At 56.1% G+C, this 17,093-nt stretch overlaps 2 protein-coding genes and 1 non-coding gene across 8 annotated transcripts in view; 2 read left to right on the top strand and 1 right to left on the bottom strand.

The window, feature by feature from the left end:
• The window catches only part of MED24 (mediator complex subunit 24), a 33,502-nt gene extending 23,641 nt beyond the window's left edge, over positions 1–9,861 (top strand). For 4 of the 6 annotated variants that reach the window (XM_032871533.1, XM_032871534.1, XM_032871531.1 and 1 more), the window contains 17 exons: positions 52–99; positions 506–588; positions 852–938; positions 1,390–1,501; positions 1,983–2,125; positions 2,759–2,796; positions 3,216–3,298; positions 3,630–3,808; positions 3,925–4,024; positions 4,342–4,517; positions 6,390–6,654; positions 6,902–7,083; positions 7,240–7,330; positions 7,657–7,756; positions 8,634–8,714; positions 9,050–9,198; positions 9,355–9,861. In XM_032871533.1, the coding sequence (XP_032727424.1) occupies positions 52–99; positions 506–588; positions 852–938; positions 1,390–1,501; positions 1,983–2,125; positions 2,759–2,796; positions 3,216–3,298; positions 3,630–3,808; positions 3,925–4,024; positions 4,342–4,517; positions 6,390–6,654; positions 6,902–7,083; positions 7,240–7,330; positions 7,657–7,756; positions 8,634–8,714; positions 9,050–9,198; positions 9,355–9,471 (2,034 nt within the window). In that variant the 3' untranslated portion in view covers positions 9,472–9,861. The remainder of the gene's footprint in view (positions 1–51; positions 100–505; positions 589–851; positions 939–1,389; positions 1,502–1,982; positions 2,126–2,758; positions 2,797–3,215; positions 3,299–3,629; positions 3,809–3,924; positions 4,025–4,341; positions 4,518–6,389; positions 6,655–6,901; positions 7,084–7,239; positions 7,331–7,656; positions 7,757–8,633; positions 8,715–9,049; positions 9,199–9,354) is intronic. The other 2 variants (XM_032871536.1, XM_032871535.1) reach the window with 2 other exon arrangements.
• Positions 3,033–3,137, top strand: LOC116876132. Its single transcript, XR_004384350.1, has one exon. It is a non-coding gene; the product is annotated as a small nucleolar RNA SNORD124 (small nucleolar RNA).
• Positions 9,862–11,540: 1,679 nt separating the features above from the next.
• Positions 11,541–15,373, bottom strand: CSF3 (colony stimulating factor 3). The gene is made up of 6 exons (XM_032871809.1): positions 15,171–15,373; positions 14,654–14,786; positions 13,304–13,504; positions 12,791–12,898; positions 12,518–12,664; positions 11,541–12,188 (listed from the first exon to the last, which is right to left on the bottom strand). Exons 1-6 carry the CDS (start codon positions 15,371–15,373, stop codon positions 12,024–12,026), a joined length of 957 nt encoding a protein of 318 aa, XP_032727700.1. The 3' UTR covers positions 11,541–12,023.
• Positions 15,374–17,093: the final 1,720 nt, after the last annotated feature.

Raw genomic sequence — 17,093 nt, 5'->3', positions numbered from 1 at the left:
GGAAAGAGAAGAAATCTATCTTCCTGTTTCTTCTCTTGCCTCACTCTCTAGATCCCACAGGTGTTGGTGAAGTTAAAGAAATACTGTCACGGGGACAAGGTAAGTTGGGGAAATGAGACGGGGGGGTGTGGGAGTTGGTAAATCCTTCTTTCCACGAGGGCACGGGAGAAACGGGGTCAAGGGAAGGGTCCAATTGGTGTCCTTGCACCTGGGGGCAGGCTGGAGGCTTGAGCACACCTGAGCATCTGCGTGCATCCACGCGTGCCCCCGCTGTCCACGTGGAGGCAGCCAGACCACACAGGACGTGAGGTGCCCTGGGTTCCCAGGGCCAGCGTAGAGCACTGGTCCTCTACACTCTTCCCTGTCCTGTCACTGCAAGCCAGTAGTGGCTGTGACCGGCTTGTCACGCTTTATATCCAGTGGGGTGTCCCCGTGAGCCTGCATCACAAGCTGTGGGTGGAGCGGAGAGCCTAGAAGCCAGATGGCAGCTCCTGGCTCTTCGCAGGACTTTACCGAGGACGTCAGCTGTGCTTTCGAGTTCCTGCTGAAGCTCACACCCTTGCTGGACAAAGCTGACCAGCGCTGCAAGTACGACTCCCCTGCTCACCCCCTCCTACTGGAAGGTGCTCTGGGCTCTCCTCCTGCTCTGTGCTAGACGGCCCTCAGCGGACCGGCGCCTGGTTCATTCCCCTTGGCAGGGGCAGGAGGCAGCAGCCCGTCTGCCATCCCTCAGGCACTTGAAGCATTCTTCTGTCCTGAAGGAGGGAGGACACCATGCAGGGGCCTATTGTTCCACCCCTCAGGAATCCCTGCCGTGTGCCCCGACCCCTCATTATCTTTTTCCCTCACAGCTGTGACTGTACAAAATTCCTACTCCAAGAATGTAGCAAGCAGGGGCTTCTGTCTGAAGCCAGTGTGACCAACCTCATGGCCAAGCGGTAAGCGTGAGCTCCCTCGGGCTGGCCGAGGCGCCGCTTGCCTTCCTTCCCTCGCATCCAGTGTGGACCGCTGGGTGCCTTCCCCCCTGTCCAGGTGCCTGGGGCCATGCCTAGGGTTATCAGGAACAGCAGACACTGGTTTCTGCCCACCAGGGTTCTGCACCCTTGGGTGCTATACTTGAATTTCCATCCTCTTTTGTGAGCAAAGTAAAAATCCTAAATCTTCTTTTAATCTCAAGTGGACTTTCAAAATTGAGGTAATGATCAGTGACAGACTGAAGCAGTTGGAACAGTGGGTGTGCTTTCATAAACATCACTCCAACCCCAGAGGTTCTCCTGTGTGCCCCACGCTTCCTCCCTGGCCTCTGCTTCTGGACCCGGACCACGGAGCACGTCAGGAACTAATCTCTGTGTCTTTTCCCTTCTCTTGGCCAATGACTCGTGGCCACAGCGCAGCAGACCGGGAGCATGCACCCCAGCTGAAATCAGGAGAAAATGCCAACATCCAGCCCAATCCTGGGCTCATCCTCCGGGCAGAGCCCACTGTCACAAATATCCTCAAGGTGCGTGTGCCCTTCCCTTGCCTCCAGGCTCATCTCTTCCTTTTTTCCTCTTTTGGCTCTACTTTCAGAGAAATAAACCGAGGTCATAGAGCTCTTTGTCTTCTGGCTTTTGTATGTAGTTGCTTTGGAAGTAGAGAAACAAGCAAGGCAGGGAAGCCATTGAAAACTCCTCTTTGTTGAGCATTACTTGGAAGGCAGGTCCTGTGGTTGGGCCTTTCACCTGCTCCCACAGAAGCAGTGGAGACTCTCACCCTCCCCACCCTCACTGCCGCGATCGCAGTTTAATTAAGAAGGATGGATCAGAGAGCGAGGATAGATTTGGGGAACGGTTTTCCAGATTGGAGTCAGAAAGATGTAGAATGAATTGCAGGTTGTGGTATGCCATTTAATGGAGACGTGCAGAGAGGGAAGCTGCGGTTAGGCTGTATCTGGGGAGGTCTTCAGTTGTTCTTCAGGACTTGATTTCCTGTCGTATCCCCAGACGATGGATGCAGACCACTCCAAGTCCCCAGAGGGCCTGCTAGGAGTCCTGGGCCACATGCTGTCTGGGAAGAGTCTGGATCTGCTGCTGGCCGCTGCCGCCGCCACTGGGAAGCTTAAATCCTTCGCCCGGAAGTTCATCAAGTAAGGAAGTCTGAGCCCTGGCCAGGGTCAGGGAGGCAGCCCTGAAGGAGGAGGTAGCAGAATGGGGCAAGGCACTGGGGTCTGGGTTTCCCTGGAGATGCCCAGAGCAAGCCAGAGGATCCCACTTGGAGACGCTGGGGGAAGGGCCAGGTCCCTGGATGTCAAGCCCTTTTTTCTTTGCAGCTGAGCATGAAGTGGAGGTGTTTGATGAGATGAGAGGCATTGATTGGTGGATGTGGAGTGATTTGGGTGCTCCCCGTTGTTAATAAGGGGCTCTCAAACACTGTCGACTTTTTTGTTTGACCTGGAATTTGATATATAGAACTTTGTTCCATCCGGTGAGCCATTCTCTGGGCCTTGGAATGTATATATATATAAAGATTTTAAAGTAATATCTGCACCCATCATGGGGCTCAAACTCATAGCCCTGAGACCAAGAGTAACATACTCTACTGACCGAGCCAGCCAGGCGCCCTGCCTTGGAAATCTTTTAAAAACAGCGTTCTTTTCTGTGTAGCGGTGGTGTTCTTTTTAAGTTTAACCCCTAATTCAGACTCTAGTGACTGCCTTTCTGGACAGGTATAGCCCCCTGACCCCTTGCCCTGCTAGCTGTGACCTCTTTTCCTCCCCCAGTTTGAATGAATTCACAACACACGGCAATGAAGAACTCGGTAAGTCAGCACTGTGGGAGGGGTGGTGGGGAGAGAGAACAGGGGAGGGCAGAAGGGCCATTGCTTCTCCTGGGGAGGCTGTTTTCTCCCCCGAGCAATGACTGGCTGAAGCTTTTGGGGAGCCTTGAAAGAGGGGAATGCTGGGAAAAGGATTCTTCCAAAACCACCTCTGTCTCTTGCCCTCCCCCTTTATGACTTGATTGGCTACCGGGAAGAAGGAGGGTATCAGGAGTCTTTGATTCCAAGGAAGGGATGATGTTCTAATTGAGACTCAAGAAAAGGATTCTGAGCTTCAGAGCTTTGAAGGAGCCACTTGGTCACTGACCTTCCTTTGAGGCAAATCCTGATTCCCTCCCGATTCAGACCAGGGCTCTGGGCCCTGTTCCGGGCCGTGGGGTCAGCCTTCTTGTTCTCCGTAGCCAAAGCAGCCTCCGTTCGCGCCTTGCTCTTCGACATCTCCTTCCTCATGTTGTGCCACGTGGCTCAGACCTATGGTTCAGAGGTGAGTGAGAGGAGACCATTCAGGTTTAGGGGTACCAGGATTAGGGGTGGGAAGAAGGGGAAGGAAATGACCAATAACTTGACACACACACCCCCAGTAGCTTGTCTCTCAAGCTACTTAGTCTGGCTGCAGAACGCAGGTGCCCCCACCGCTGGCAGGTCCATGGGTGCCCCATGGGTCACATCCACACTCACCACTAGGTGGCAGCATAGCCCCTGTCTTTCTCCCTTCGACCAGTTTGTTTTTAGTTCTTGAAGCTGGAAAGGAAAGGCAATGGGACTGGAAACTGAGGCACAGGGCACTGGCTGCTGACGCTCTCTTCCTTTCCTAGGTGATTCTGTCTGAGTCAAGCACAGGAGCACAGGTGCCCTTCTTTGAGACGTGGATGCAGACTTGCATGCCCGAGGAGGGCAAAATCCTGAACCCTGACCACCCCTGCTTCTGGCCTGACTCCACCAAAGTGGAGTCCTTGGTGGCCTTGCTCAACAACTCCTCAGAGATGAAGCTGGTGTCAGTGGCTGGGTGCCCGCTCCAAGGGTGGCGGTGGGGGCAGGCTAAGACCCTCTCCCTCAGCCCATCCCACACTCCCCCATGGTGATTTTTCTCCCACCCCCACCCCCTCATAGGCAGATGAAGTGGCACGAAGCCTGTCTAAGCATTTCAGCGGCCATCTTGGAGATCCTCAATGCCTGGGAGAATGGGGTACTGGCCTTCGAGTCCATCCAGGTAGCCCCACCTTTCCAGCAGCCTTCTCTCTTCCCTGAGACACAGAGCCAGTGTTCGATAGCTTGGTACACTTTATAAGAACAAGAAGACCCTTTAATCTAGGAGCTCATTCTTGGATGTTGATCTTCCTTGTAATCATAGGCTTAGCTACTCCCTCCCACCCAGGTAACTTGGGGAAGAGCATATTTGTGGTGAGAATAGGTGGGGGATGCGGTCCAGGACTCCACCTGCTAAACTTAGCTGCCCACGGAGGCCGGGGAAAGTGATGGTCAGGGAAGGGGTGATAGTGGCCTCAGTCACCCCTTCCCCTCCCCCAGAAAATCACAGATAACATCAAGGGAAAGGTGTGCAGTCTGGCAGTGTGTGCTGTGGCTTGGCTTGTGGCCCACGTGCGGATGCTGGGGCTGGATGAGCGCGAGAAGTCGCTACAGATGATCCGCCAGCTGGCAGGGCCGCTGTACAGTGAGAACACACTGCAGTTCTACAACGAGAGGTCAGTAGCTCTGCGTGCCCTCCCTCCTGGAACACTGTTGGTCTGCCGTGAGAAGGCAGCACCTCCAGTAGCCAGTATCCCCCTCTGCTCTTAATGTCCCCAAATGTGCTGCTTGCTCACTCACTCGCAGTCTCATTTCCATGTTCGTGCTCTGACTCGGTGACACTGAGTGTGTGTCTCTGTGCCAGGACTGTTTATGACCCAACACCTGCTGTGTCCCAGAAGCACAGACCCCGAATCGCTATGATTCTGGTCTTCAGAGAGCCCAAGTTCCGGAGAACTAGCTTACCAGGAGAATAGAGTGGTTGTCTTTGCTATGGCGTGGTCTAGGCACTAGGAGCCCATCGAACCATGACCCAGGGGCCTAACCCCCCTTGTCATCCTCCCACCTGCCTCTCTTTTGTGACATTTTGCTGCCTTGGCCTTTCAGAGGCTTGGCAGACCTCCCTGGCGGCTTCATCTGTGTTGAGTTCAATGGTATTGGTTCATTCCCCCGTCCATTAATTTTCTTTTTTAAATTCTGGATTAAAAAAAAAAAATACATAGCTTTTACTATCTTAGTTCAGTATATAGTTCAGTGGCTGAGGTACTCGCTTCATTGTGAAACAAATCTCCAGAACCTTTTCATCTTGTAAATCTGAGACTTTGTACCTATTAAGTAACAACTCACCCGTTTTTCCCCCCTCCCTTAGCTTCTGGTAACCACCATTCTACTTTCTGCTTCTGTGAATTTGACTGCTTTAGGTAGCCCGCGCAAGTGGAATCCTTTAGTGTTTGTCTTGCTGTGCCTGGTGTGTTTCACTTCATGATGTTCCCAGGGTTCATCCATGTCGTAGCCTGGGTCAGAATCCCCTTCAGAATAATACTCCGTTGTACATACGCGCCACATTATCCATTCCTCAGTGGATGGACACTTGGGTGGTTTCTCCCTCTTGGCTGCTGTGAATAGCGCTGCCATGCAGTGGGCATGCGCGCGACCAGTGAGCTAGGCCAGAGGACGCACTGGGTAGCCATCGAGGTGCCTTAGAGAGGAGAAGGGGGCACATCGTGCTGAGATATGGTTGGAGAGGGTCTGTGAAGCTGTGACCTTTTTCCTCACCTCCTTCTCCCTTCTTCCCTCAAATCATTCTTCCCACAAGTAACGGAGGGTAGGCTATGACAGAACCCGTGCTAAGCTCCCTGACTTCTCCTGGGGTGAGGAATAGTGGGGAATCTGTGGGTACTTGTGCAGGTGGAAAAAGTGGCGCTGAAAGTCACAGTAGCTTTCCCAGAGCCACCCAGTGTTCCAGGAACAGTGAGCACTCACACCCGGATCTGAGTGCTAACTCAGTCAAAGACTGCTCGTGAGAAAATTCCTGGATATACGCTTCTATTTGCCCAGCTATCAAAGGCCGGGAAGATTCTTGTGGGGCAGCCCTTGGGCCCCTGTCCTGGAAGTAACAGTTTACTTTGGGAGGAGGCCAGGGCTGGGCGGGGACCCCCCAGCACTCAGCCCAGAGGGAAGTGATTATATTTATTTATGTCCAGGGATTGGCAGGGCTTAGGTCTGGGGGATGGGGGTAAGTTGGAGATAGTGAGAGAGAAAATATGAACATATCGTTGGAATAACCTAGGGGAGGAGAGCAAACTGCTTCCTTGGCTTAGGCTTTGTGCCCAGCAGGTGAGAGGCCTGCCAGAGCAGGACTGGTAGGGTCAGGTCTGCTAGGGTCTTGTGACTACCTTTTGTTTCCTCCCTCTGTGAAGAACGGGGTTAATTCCCCAGGAACATTTCCGTAACTTGAGTTCTGGGAAAGGTCTGACCTGGGTGTTTGCTGCACTGTTGAACCTGGTGTGGCATGAACCCGAACATCAGGTCCTGTCCCTATCCCCTAGGGTGGTGATCATGAGCTCGATCCTGGAGCACATGTGTGCCGACGTGCTGCAGCAGACGGCCACCCAGATCAAGTTCCCGTCCACGGGTGTGGACACAATGCCCTACTGGAACCTGCTGCCCCCCAAGCGACCCATCAAGGAGGTGTTGACGGACATATTTGCCAAGGTGCTGGAGAAGGGGTGGGTGGACAGCCGCTCCATCCACATCTTTGACACCCTGCTGCACATGGGAGGCGTCTACTGGTTCTGCAACAACCTCATTAAGGTACCTGGGGGCCAGACCCCCACCTGGACCCAGGCTGGGGGAGTGGGTCTCCTCAGACTCCGGGAGACAGCTGAGAAGATAACCCCTAGCCTGGTCTGCGGGTCTCAGTCTCGGGGCTCCTGGACTCTGAGGGGAGCCGCCTGCTCTGGGGAGCGCTGGCTGGAGGCTGTTCGGAGTGAGGGATGGAGCCCTGGGAAGCCCGTGGCAGGAGCCCTCAGCTCCTGAACCGCCCCGCCCTGCCGTCCAGGAGCTGCTGAAGGAGACGCGGAAGGAGCACACGCTGCGGGCAGTGGAGCTGCTCTACTCTATCTTCTGTCTGGACATGCAGCAGGTGACCCTGGTCCTGCTGGGCCACATCCTGCCGGGGCTGCTCACCGATTCCTCCAAGTGGCACAGCCTCATGGACCCCCCCGGCACCGCGCTGGCCAAGTAGGGTTCTCTCGGAGCCTCGGGTCCCCACAGCGCACAGCTGGCTGCCCCTCACCTCGGGCTGCCCAGGGAGGCTGGGCTGTGGGGACGCCCTGTCTGCCAGGGCCTCTCTGGGGCCCTCTGACTTTACCCTCTTTCCCTGGAACTCTTTGCCAGGCTAGCCGTCTGGTGTGCCCTGAGTTCCTATTCCTCCCATAAGGGACAGGCATCCTCCCGCCAAAAGAAGAGACACCGTGAAGACATCGAGGTAGGGGACCCCTCCATTCACTTGTTGATGTGCTCAACAGACATTTCCTGAGGCTTTTGGGGTCAGAGACTCCTTCCCAGGCAGCGGCCCCGCCCCTGGATGGCTTTGTTGGGGCTCCCCTGGCCAAGCATCTCCAGGGGTGACTGTGTGAGGAGGACTCTCACTGGGGTTGTGGGTGGGTGGGGGAAGCTGGGCTTACTGGGGATGCCCACTGAGGCCTGTGGGGAGCTGACTCTTCCCCACCTGTCTGAGCTCCAGCTCTCCTTCCTGATAATGGGAGATTTGTGGGCCCAGGAGTCGGTAATAGTGCCTCTCTTGCTCTCCAGGATTATATCAGTCTCTTCCCCTTGGATGACATGCAGCCCTCAAAGCTGATGCGACTGCTGAGCTCCAATGAGGAAGATGCCAACATCCTCTCGAGTCCCAGTGAGCATGCGGACTGGGCTGGGTGGGCTCCTCCTTTCCCGGGAACTCACTCCCGCCTGGGAGAGCTGCTTGGTATAGAACCTGGCCACCGGCATCTTTGCTGGTTGGAGAGAATGCGCTGGGAGTTTGTCCCATTTCCCCCCCCACCACTGCTGCTCTGTTTTCTGCCTGTGGAGAGACTAGAGAGGTTGCTGGGGACCTCCCCCCAAAGACTGAAGCTCTTCCGTCCAGACCACAGCCCAGCCCTGGACACACCATTGTCCCTTCCCTCCCCTTTACTCACCACAAGTGAGTTCACTACCTCAGGCACAGTCTGTGCCTTTGACTCACCAGCTCTGGCCTTCCTTCCCCTGAAACGGACCCTGAGGCTGGGGGCTGGATCTGTTCCCCACTCTTCCTGCTTGAAGAGCACCTCTGGCTCCCCTTGCTCTCATTACCTCTCCCTGCCAAGGGCTTCTTCTGTGGCATTTAATTTTTCCTGTTTCCAGAAATTTCTCTTGAGTCTAGAAGTTTCTCTAAGGCCTTTTAGGCATTAAGGTGCCAGCTGTGCAGTTGAGTAGAGGAGAGATGCTATGTCTGGCACCCACAGACCTTATGACCTTTGGCTGATTACTCAGCAAATCCCAGTCTCCGTTTCTTTGTCCATGAAGTCGGAGTGTGAGGGTTGTGCGGCCTGATCTTTGTGTAGCCCACAGATTGGCGCTTGGCAGTGCTCACCAAGTGTTCTCTCTCATCTCCCACTGAGATCTCTGTGACTCTGGATCCGGGACCTTCCCTGGGTTGACCGTCCACACCTGACGGGTGAGGGCGTCCCCTGGGAAGGGGGTTTTGAAGGTAGGGGACCTTTGCCTAAGGCTCCCTCCACTTGACCCCACAGCCGACCGCTCCATGAGCAGCTCCCTGTCAGCCTCCCAGCTGCACACGGTTAACATGAGAGACCCGCTGAACCGAGTCCTGGGTGAGTCACCCACTGCCCTCCGGCCCGGGGGGCTGCGGCCTTGCCAGCCAGAGGAGGACCTCCTGGTACCCCTTCACCCATTAGTGTCCCTGTCTCGTGCCTCCATCTCTCTAGCCACTGGCTTTCCTGTCGCCCCCAGGCTCCAGTTGGGTCCCTCTCCCCACCCCTGCTTGCTTTCCTTTCACACTTCCTCTTTTTGACCCCCCCACCCCCATTTGAGGGGCACTCTGAGGGCTTCTTTCCTCTCACTTTTCGGTGCCACCACCTCCCAGCCTAACGTCTTCTCAGACCCTCCTCACGGAGTGCGCGCTCTCCGCCCTTCTGCTTCTGCGCAGCCAACCTCTTCCTGCTCATCTCGTCCATCCTGGGCTCGCGGACCGCGGGCCCGCACACTCAGTTTGTGCAGTGGTTCATGGAGGAGTGTGTGGATTGCCTGGAGCAGGGCAGCCGAGGCAGCATCCTGCAGTTCATGCCCTTCACCACCGTGAGTGCGTGGCCCCCAGGCCCAGGTGGGGGCAGCGGCTCTTAGGGGGCCTGGGTGCGGGGGCGGCCCTCAGAGTAGGAGGGCCTCCTTCCTCCCGGGACCTGGCAGCCCGCAGCAGGCAGCCCCTGCAAGCGGCCATTTGTCTGTCTGCGGCAGGTATCAGAACTGGTGAAGGTGTCAGCCATGTCCAGCCCCAAGGTGGTTCTGGCCATCACGGACCTCAGTCTGTCCCTGGGCCGCCAGGTGGCCGCCAAGGCCATCGCTGCGCTCTGACAGGCTGGGGAGTGCCCGCAGGGGCCGAGTGGGGGACCACAGCCCCAGGCGCCTGACGAGGGAACAGTGTGGAAAGATGAGACAGCATTGCTCATATCCACGTGATGTAAGAGCCCTATGTCATTTCCAGATCATTCCCCTAGCCTGACATCTGACCTCTAAGACGTCTCCCAGTTCCTTTCATAATTTCCTCTGCCCTCTGCCAGCACTGAGGACTGTGTGTAGCCTGGCTGTTAGCCCGGGGCCCTCAGCACCCCACACCCCTCCCCCTTCCGACAGTCGATGTACCTCTGGGAATTTTGCAGGTGCAGGGTTTGTATGTTTATATTTTTGTAACACAGGGACGTTTCTCTCAGCTCATTTGTTAATAAAGATCTTTGTGGGCCCCTGTGTGAGTCCCAAGTGGTGTCAGTGCCCGAGTCCCATGGAGGCAGTGAACGTCTTCTCTTTGGAAGCCCGTGTGCTTGGCCAAGGAAGAGGCTCGGTCCTGTGGCTGAGGAGGGCTGGGCTCAGGTTCCTGTGTCTGCCCACTCAACGGGGAAAGCGCTTCCCCTCCTCAGACCAGCATCAGGCAGTAAGGGCTCAACTCGCGCGCGCCACCTAACCCCACACCCCAAAGTCAGACTTGACTCTGAGAAGGGAGAAGTTTTGGCGAAAGGCCCTGCTGGTGCTGGGGTAGGGTGGCCTGTCCTTCTGACGCTCTCTCACTAGACCTAACCCCACCCAGAGCCTGACTGGCTCAATCTGACCTGTCTCTGTCCAGAAGAGGACTGGGCGATGAGGGGCAGGATCGGTTTAACCCTTGCTTGTCTTCACACATCTCCAAACCCCAACCTCTTCACAACCACGCGGCGGGGGGCGGGGTGGGGGTGGGTGGCTCTGAGCCACGCAGCTGGGGATTCTGGTCCTCTCAGCCAGACCTTCCTCTCTAAGGAGCCAGATGGAGGGGGAAGTGGGAGGGCCTGAGGAGCCCAGGGGAAGCCTTGAGATGCTGGACTGGGGACCGGCGGGCCATCTGGACTTTCCCGGGTCTGGTGGAGGCACCCTGGATCTATAGGTGCGTCTTAGGCTGAGGACACGGAGAGGAGTACTTCCGGCCTGTGGTGTGAAGCAGCCCTCCACGCTCTGCTTCTCTCTCACCCACACCTGTCCCCGGGCCCTGGGAGCTCAGGCTCGGCCCCTGAGGCCCAGACCAGCAGGAGAGCGGCCGCTGGCCTGAGGTTGCTGTTGCTCCCCGCCCGATCAGAAGCAGAGCTTGAGGGAGACAAGTGCAGGGCCGGGAATTTGAGTGCTGACCTAAGTTGGCATCTTGAACTCAGCTCCTGATCTAAGACTCCCCCCCCCCCCCCCCCCCCCCCACGTTCTCTCCCAGTATGGTGGCCCATCCGCCTCCGTCTTCCCACTAGACTGCGTCTCGGTGAGGGCAGGGACCTTGCCTGCCTTGTCCACTTCGGTGTCCCTAGCACTTAGCCCAGTTCCTGCAGAGTAGGTACAAGAGAGACCCGTGCTAAGGGCGTGAGTGTTGATGAGCTAGAGGACTGCCCCCCTTCCTCCCTGCACCTCCTCTTTCCGTCCCTCTGGCCTCATTCACCATTCGACTCCCCGCTCCCCCACCCCTGGCTAGGCACCAGCTGGACTCAAGAAGGAGGAAAGCCATTTATTGGAGACAAACAAGATATTTTATTATCAGAGTTTGACTACAGTGAGAAAGTGGGGGCAGAGGTGGAAGGTGAGTTGAGCATTCCTCTCACATACCCCATCACATAACCTTCCACATCTTCCCCTCCAACACTCCCAGTCCCACCACCCCCTCCAGCAAGGCCAATACAGGAGCCTCTGCCCAGCCCTTGAAGGGTCAGAATCCTGACCCTGTTGAGGGTGGGGCAGGTGCCAGGAGCCTGTCATTGTTGCTCTAGGGCATCCAGAAAGCTGAGGAACGGAAACAATGCCCAGGCTCCCCATACAGGAAGTCAAAGTATTACCAAAAACATATTAAAAACTAGATTCCCCAGCAAATTCGTGGGACCCCAGGGTCAAATCTCCCTGCTCTGGCGGCCTCCTGCGAGGCCTAATGCCTGTGGGGAAGGGGATAGACAGGAGGAGAAGCAAGACCTGGCCCACTGGGCATGTGCAAGCCGAGCTGGTGAGGCCAGAGCGAGGGGGAACCCAGGAGGGGAACACTGCTGTTTAAATATTAAACAGGGTTTTCTTGTCTCCCACATGGGAGACTTCCTGATGCTCCCAGGGGTCTTAAGGTGGGTACCCTTGGGGTAAGGAGTTCACTGGGGTTCTTCCCAGTGCCCACCACAGAGCCAGGCCAGGGAGCAGTCACAGGAGTCAATACGTGGTATTTACCTAGCTACCTCCCAGTCCAGGGGACAGGAAGACAGGGGCTTTTCTCCCTACTACAAGCAGGAGAACAGAACTCAGAGACGGCAGGAAGGACCCAAGAGTCCGGGGCTCCTTCCTGCTTTTTCTTGTCTTTAAATATTAGATTTAAATAAGCATAAATATTAAATAAAGATAAATACACTGGTTGGGGAAGGTTTTGCTTAGGGTTTGGCAAAGGCGCGCAGAGCACGGTAGGCCAGCTCCAGGAAGCTCTGCAGGTTGGAGGCCACCAGGACCCCTCCGGCCCGGCGCTGGAAGGCCGAGGTGAAGGCTGGCATGGCGCCCTGGGTGGGTGGCACTGTTGGGGCCACCCCCAGCTCTTCCATCTGTGGGGGGAAGAGGAGATCTGCTAAGTGGGCATGATTAGCGAAGGAAATGCGAAGGGCTGCGAGGGTGTGCGGGATCAGACCACACGGTTGATGGGTGAATGGTGGAGGCTGGCCTTGAACCCAGGTCTACATCAGGGTCTGGCTCCCGCCCTCATCTAGGGAGAGTGAAGGGCTGGCAGCAAGAGGGGCCTGGAGTGGGAGTTCTCTTGCCCTGAGAAGCCTCCCACGCTGACCCCAAAGAACTGGGATCCTCAGGCTTGCAGCATGATCTCTGGGGACCAGCTCAGTCCAGGCCCCCAACCCTTGTGGCTCGCAGTGAGGCTTACCTCCCGCCAGAGGGTGATGGCGAAGTCGCCGATGTCCAGCTGCAGCGTTTCCAAGGCAGGGGTGAGCTCAGGGGGTAGCCCTGTCAGAGCCTGCAGGAGGCCCTGGTAGAGGACGAGGCCGCTGTGGAGTTGACGCAGGCAGCCCGTCTGGGGGACAGAGTGGCGGAGTTAAGGGGTGCTGCCCGGGTGCTCCTTTCAAGGCCTGGAGATCTAGAGAGACTTCCAGACCGTTCTTCCCTCCTTTCCACTCCCTCTACCCCTCCAGAAACTCACCAGCTGCAGGGCCTGGCTGGAACAGCCACTCAGGGAAGGCTGGGGGATGCCCAAAGCGTGTCCGAGAAGCACCAGCTCCTCGGGGTGGCACAGCTTGTGGGTGGTGCACTGGGGATAGGAAGGATGCTGCATGAGGGGGAACTGAGGGGCCAGGCTGCTCTTGTTTCCCAAGTCCTCCCCGTTTCTCCAAGGTCTTCCCCTCCCTCCCAGTCCTGCCAGGCCGCTCAGCCCCACTCTGCCCTCCATGGTGATCTAGAATCTGGGCCATCCGGGCACTGTCCTTGAGACACTTCCCAGCCAGCCTTCCGCAGCTCCACTCTCTTGACTCTCCTCCCCTTCCCCTGGGGTCTTTCCTTTGCCATGCCCCTCCCTGATGATGTCTTCTCACCATTCCCTCCCCCTCCCTTCAGCACTTCCCCCTTCCTCCCTCCCTGCAGCTATGCCCTCTTCTTTCCTCCACTGGCCCTCTCCCAGCATCCACGTCCCCTCGTCCCCTCGGCGCCTCTCACTCACCAGCCTCTCTTGCAGCACGGTGCTGTCAGCCTGCACCTTCCTCATTTGCTCTAAGCACTTGAGCAGAAAGCTCTGGGGCAGGGAGCTGGTAGGGCCCAGGGGGGCGGCTGCTTGAACCAGCCAGAGTGCCTCATACCACAATAGCAGCTGCAGGGCTGAGAGCAGACAGGGGTACTCAGGAGACAGGCGGTCCACTTCCACCTGGGCCCCTCAGCCCCTCTGCCACTCCAGCCTCCCCCGGCCCCCGCTCCCCCAGTGGCCGGGACACTCACCGGTCAGCTTCATGGGGCTCTGGGCAGTAGGCTCAGCCAAAGGTCTGGGTGGGTCTGTGGGCGCCAGGCTCTGGCAGGGACCGGCTTGCACAGGGCCTTTATACGGGAGCCCATGAGGCCTGGGAGGAAATTACCTGGTGCCGCGACTGAGGCTTAGTAATAACTTCCCAGGATTTATGCAAATTTGGTGTCCAGGACAATGCAGGGGGGCTGGGACAAGAAGCCGTTTGCGAAAGTTTTGTGAAATTGTGGAATCCCTGCTCTTTCTTTGACGTCTGGTCCCCCTCAAATGCTCTTCCTCCCTCTCAGCCCCACCCAGGCCCGAAATTGCCCCAGGGTGTTTGATCAGAACCGCTGAGGGAGGCTGTGCCTGGTGGAGGCTGGAGGCTGGTCAGCCTGACCCGGTAGGAGGCTGGTCTCCAAGCGGCCCCTCCCTACTTCCCTCCTGGCCAGAGGAGGGGGAGCATGCCCCCTTGCACTCTCCCTTGGGACTCCCAAACTACCTGCTCCCTAGACCCCGAATTCTGAGAGGGAAGAAGCTAGTTGCCCCCATTTCTTTCCTTTTTTTTTTTTTTTAAATTGAATCCTTTTTTTAAAAAAAGATTTTATTTATTTATTTGACAGACAGGGATCACAAGTAGGCAGAGAGGCAGGCAGAGAGAGAGGGGGAAGCAGGCTCCCTGCTGAGGGGAGCCCAATGTGGGGCTGAGGCTCGATCCCAGGACCCTGGGATCATGACCTGAGCCAAAGGCAGAGGCTTTAACCCACTGAGCCACCCAGGCACCCCTAGTTGTCCCCATTTCTCCCCCCCAAGCTCCCAGAAGGCTGCCTTCCCAAGTCCCCTCCTGAGGGGCCAGGGGCCTGAGGTAGGGACACTGGGGTCTTGCCTCCTGTCTCCACCCCATACATTGATGGGCAGCGTACCAGATTCCTGTCTTGAACTGGTTAGCTGGGAACTCCCCAATACCCCCCGTGACTCATTCCTTTAAGCCCCCGGAATCCTGGCAGAAACCAGAGGAAACCGGATGTCTGTCCCAAATGAAGCAAGACCCTTGAGGCTCTGGGTCTCTTGGTTCACCTGACCTTGCCCTTCCTCTTCCTCCCGGAGTTTCTCTCCCTCCAATGGTGTCCCAGCGCTTTGGAGCTGGGGGAGGGTCTGTGACACGTGTCTTCCCTGGCCAAGTTGACCGCCTGCCAGAGTGTGTGCGGCCCTGAGGTGGAGAAGGGTTCGGGGTGAGAAAGAAGAAACTGCAAACAGCCTCAAATCCTAGAACTACGCAAGTCTTGGAATCTGGTCTACACCCCCTGAACCCAGCCAGAGAGGGATGTGCCTTGCCCAAGGTCAAGGAGAGCAGACTCAATTTTAGGAGTTACAGCCTGGAAATTCACCTCAGGCTTGAGGGTTTCCTACAGGCCACTGGGCCTGCCTAGCAATCCTTCGACCACACCCAAGGCTGTCACTTTCCGTCCCAATTTACCTCAGCGGGGAGCCAAGGAACGGACACCTTTTGATAAGGAGTGGGTGTGTCTGCCTGGGTGAGGCCATCTCTGGGGCACGGGTGCCCCCTGGTGGCCACAGCAGGCAGGGACTTCACCTGCTGATCTGTTCTCTTGCCTCAGGTCCCCTGTCCCACCGGGTGGGCTTGGTGGGGTGGGGGGACAGGGTTGGCCACTCCACCTCACGCAGGCTGGCCACCGTGCCTGCGCCTGCACTGAGGCCAGCTCTGCGTCCAGCTCTCCGGGAGCACAGGGGTGGGTTTAGAACTGCGGAGGGCAGGACATTCACTTTCACAAACATGTCCCTTCACCCTCCCTCAAAGAACCTCCAGAGGACTCCGCTGGCCCCAGACATTGTGCTGAGCACTCTCCACACATTATTGAGTGTATGACTTCCAGTGAGTCTATGAGGAAGGTACTGGAACCACTTCCCATTTTACAGAAGATGAATCAAGAGTTGGATGCTCAACCGATGTTTCCATCCAGGTGCCTCTTTGCCATTAAATCCCTTAATCATTGTTTGGCCTGGCAGACCTAGACCCAGACTCTTATCAATTCACCTACAGTCCAAGTGCATAGGACGTTTGGTTGAGAAAATACGTTAATTCTGACAAAGGTGGCCAGGATGGTGAGAGGACTCAGGATCAGATTTTGAAGAAAACAGGCTGTTCTGACTGGGGGAGCGAAGGAAGGGCTTGTTGCCTGGTCTCAAGGGCTGGAAGTGGGGCAAGGAGCGCAAGCCACAGCCAGCGAGTTTTCCTATCAACAGAAAGAGCTTTCCAGCAGTCAGAAGTGTGAGAAGATGGAGTGGGCTGCTTCCAGGGGGAGTGAGCCACCCGTCTCCGGAAGCATTCTGGCCTCCATTCCATAGGGAAAGAATCCAAAATTCAGCTGGTAATTATTGGACACCTCTTATATGTCAGGCACCTTCCATCACACTTGCGTCATTCATCCTCCAAACCGAGCGGAAGGATGTGGATCGCTCTCATTAGAGACAAAGGGCAGGTCAGTGAGGCGAAGGGTCTTGCCTCAGATCAAAGAAGGAGTTGGTGTCCAGGCCAGGTCAACCGGGACGGAGAGTCAGGTTTCCCCAGCCTGCACCATCTCCATTACATTACCTTCCTATTCGGAGAGCCGTTCCCCCCAGAGGAGGGCTCGATCCACATTTCAGCCCTATGCATGGGATGATAAAGACCAGGTAGAGAGCCAGGGTTTGTCACTAGCCAGGTCGCACAGGCTGAGCCAGACCAGAATGATCTTCTGGCAAAGGGCCTGGCTCTGGAGACCCCTGGCAGTCATTCCGCCTTCCAGCTTCCTGAAGGCTTTCCCAGGTGTTTCTCAATGGCCAGAACTGGCCGGAGACTTGCCCTCACGCTTCCTGTTTTCATCTGGTACAGGACCCGGAGCATCTCTCAAAGGGTTCTCGGGTGACTCATTTGTTGCAGACTCAGCCTGGGAGCCAAGATATGGACACCTCGTGTCAAGAACGGGTTTTACATTTTTAAGTTGGGGGGAAAATCAAAAGGATATTTCCTAACATGTAAACGTCATATGAAATTCAAACCCTGGTGTTCTTAATTTGTTTACATATTGTTTACAGCCGCTTTCAAGAAGGGCAGAACTGAAATGAATAGTTGTGACAGACCATATGGCTCATGAGCCTTAAAAATGTGCCATCTGGCCCTTTGAGAAAAGTTTGCACATCACATCCACTGTCCCTGCATACCAGGAGAACACAGAGCTGTCCTCTGGGGCCTTGTCTGTCAGAGCAAATCGCTGCACACCAGTCAGGAAAGGGCTAAATAAATCAATGTCCACAGATGCCTCCACCTCAGCCCCTCATGGGATGAAAACTCCATGAGGAAAGGAATTAACTGGCTTTATTTGTGCTGTTTCAAAGTGCTTAGGAAAGTGCTAGGAATGGTATCAACACTAGATCACAAAACCAAGACTGAGTGAAGAGAGCAAGTTACATTTACTTGATAGATACGTCATTTAAAAGATTTAAAAATGCAAAACAC

Source organism: Lontra canadensis, unplaced genomic scaffold (genome assembly GCF_010015895.1).
Source record: "Lontra canadensis isolate GAN:19392208 unplaced genomic scaffold, GSC_riverotter_1.0 scaffold43, whole genome shotgun sequence".
In the NCBI taxonomy this organism is placed as follows: domain Eukaryota; kingdom Metazoa; phylum Chordata; class Mammalia; order Carnivora; family Mustelidae; genus Lontra; species Lontra canadensis.
The sequence above is the reverse complement of the archived record's forward strand: the minus strand, read 5'-3'. Positions and strand labels throughout refer to the sequence as shown.

Excerpts from the sequence above, each read along its gene's own strand:
- CSF3 (XM_032871809.1), bottom strand. The coding sequence starts at position 15,373 with ATGTTTGTGAAAGTGAATGTCCTGCCCTCCGCAGTTCTAAACCCACCC. Across the intron at positions 14,787-15,170 it reads GCAAGAGAACAGATCAGCAG|GGCCGCACACACTCTGGCAG; the intron begins GTGAAGTCCCTG and ends TCTCCACCTCAG. Across the intron at positions 12,189-12,517 it reads CCATCACCCTCTGGCGGGAG|ATGGAAGAGCTGGGGGTGGC; the intron begins GTAAGCCTCACT and ends TTCCCCCCACAG.